This window comes from Colobus angolensis, unplaced genomic scaffold, assembly GCF_000951035.1.
Source record: "Colobus angolensis palliatus isolate OR3802 unplaced genomic scaffold, Cang.pa_1.0 Scaffold43, whole genome shotgun sequence".
Classification (NCBI taxonomy): domain Eukaryota; kingdom Metazoa; phylum Chordata; class Mammalia; order Primates; family Cercopithecidae; genus Colobus; species Colobus angolensis.
The window spans coordinates 148,415-149,504 of NW_012117710.1; the positions used below are offsets into that span (position 1 = coordinate 148,415).

Sequence of the window (1,090 nt, forward strand, 5' to 3'; positions counted from 1 at the left end):
ATTAGCCGGGCGTGGTGGCGGGTGCCTGTAGTCCCAGCTACTCGGGAGGCTGAGGCAGGAGAATCAATTGAACCCGGGAGGCGGAGCTTGCAGTGAGTTGAGATCATGCCGCTGCACTCCAGCCTGGGCGACAGAACGAAACTCCATCTCAAAAAAAATGAAAAAACAATTTTGCATTTCCTAGTGCTGCTGTGTGTGGAGGGAGGGGAAGTGCTGGTTCCTTTTCCTGCATTTCTCTCTGTCCTCAGTTTTTCCTGAAACAGTTTCCCACCCACCTCACCCCCCAAGCCCCTTGCTGTCTCCATCCCAGCCACCCCCCCACCGCTCTGTCTTGGCACCTCCTGGTGTCCCTCACGCTAGTGATGCTTCCTAGAGACTGTCCTGGGCACTGAGGACCGACCGTAGCAGATTCTGCCCCAACTGCAGCCCCTTCCGGTGACAGCCGGAAAGAGGGTGACTGGGGATCTGCAGGGACGTGAGTGAGACCCGTGTCAGGGCGGGGGCAGGTGCATTTCCCCAGGACAGAGTCTCGCAGGCTCTGTTGAAAGAGGCCAGGTGCCCAGAGATCAGCTTTTCCAAATGCAGGTCCCCGTGGCTGCAGAGCTCCCAGCACCAACAAACAGCTGTTGTTTCAACATCCACGTCCCCCTGGACAGCAGGACGTGTGGGTGGACAACCTCGCAGCCCGTTCCTGAGCCCCCAGACGCGGCGCTCAGCCAGGCCGACATGACGGCAGCCTCTATCCACAGGCGCTGGACGTCACGGAGCAGCTGGACGCCGGGGTGCGGTACCTGGACCTGCGGATCGCTCACATGCTGGAAGGCTCGGAGAAGAATCTGCACTTTGTCCACATGGTGTACACAACGGCCCTGGTGGAGGTGCGGCCGGGCTGAGGGGGACGCAACGGGGAGAGCCGGCGGTGGCCAAGCTCCCGTGGGGATGAAACGGCCACATGCAGATCTGGACAGGAGATGCTTGGCCTTTAATGGGATGGGGACGTCACCTGCAGACCCAGACAGGAGACGCTGACCCCTGGGAATCTGTGACGGGGATTTCTCTCTGTTGCTTTTTTTTTTTTTTTTTGAGATGG

General features: G+C 59.3%; 1 protein-coding gene across 1 annotated transcript in view; it reads left to right on the forward strand.

The window, feature by feature from the left end:
* The window catches only part of PLCXD1 (phosphatidylinositol-specific phospholipase C, X domain containing 1), a 32,077-nt gene that overhangs the window by 21,202 nt on the left and 9,785 nt on the right, over positions 1-1,090 (forward strand). Inside the window, exon 4 of the mRNA XM_011956988.1 lies at positions 750-888. Coding sequence (XP_011812378.1) covers positions 750-888 — 139 coding nt within the window. The remainder of the gene's footprint in view (positions 1-749; positions 889-1,090) is intronic.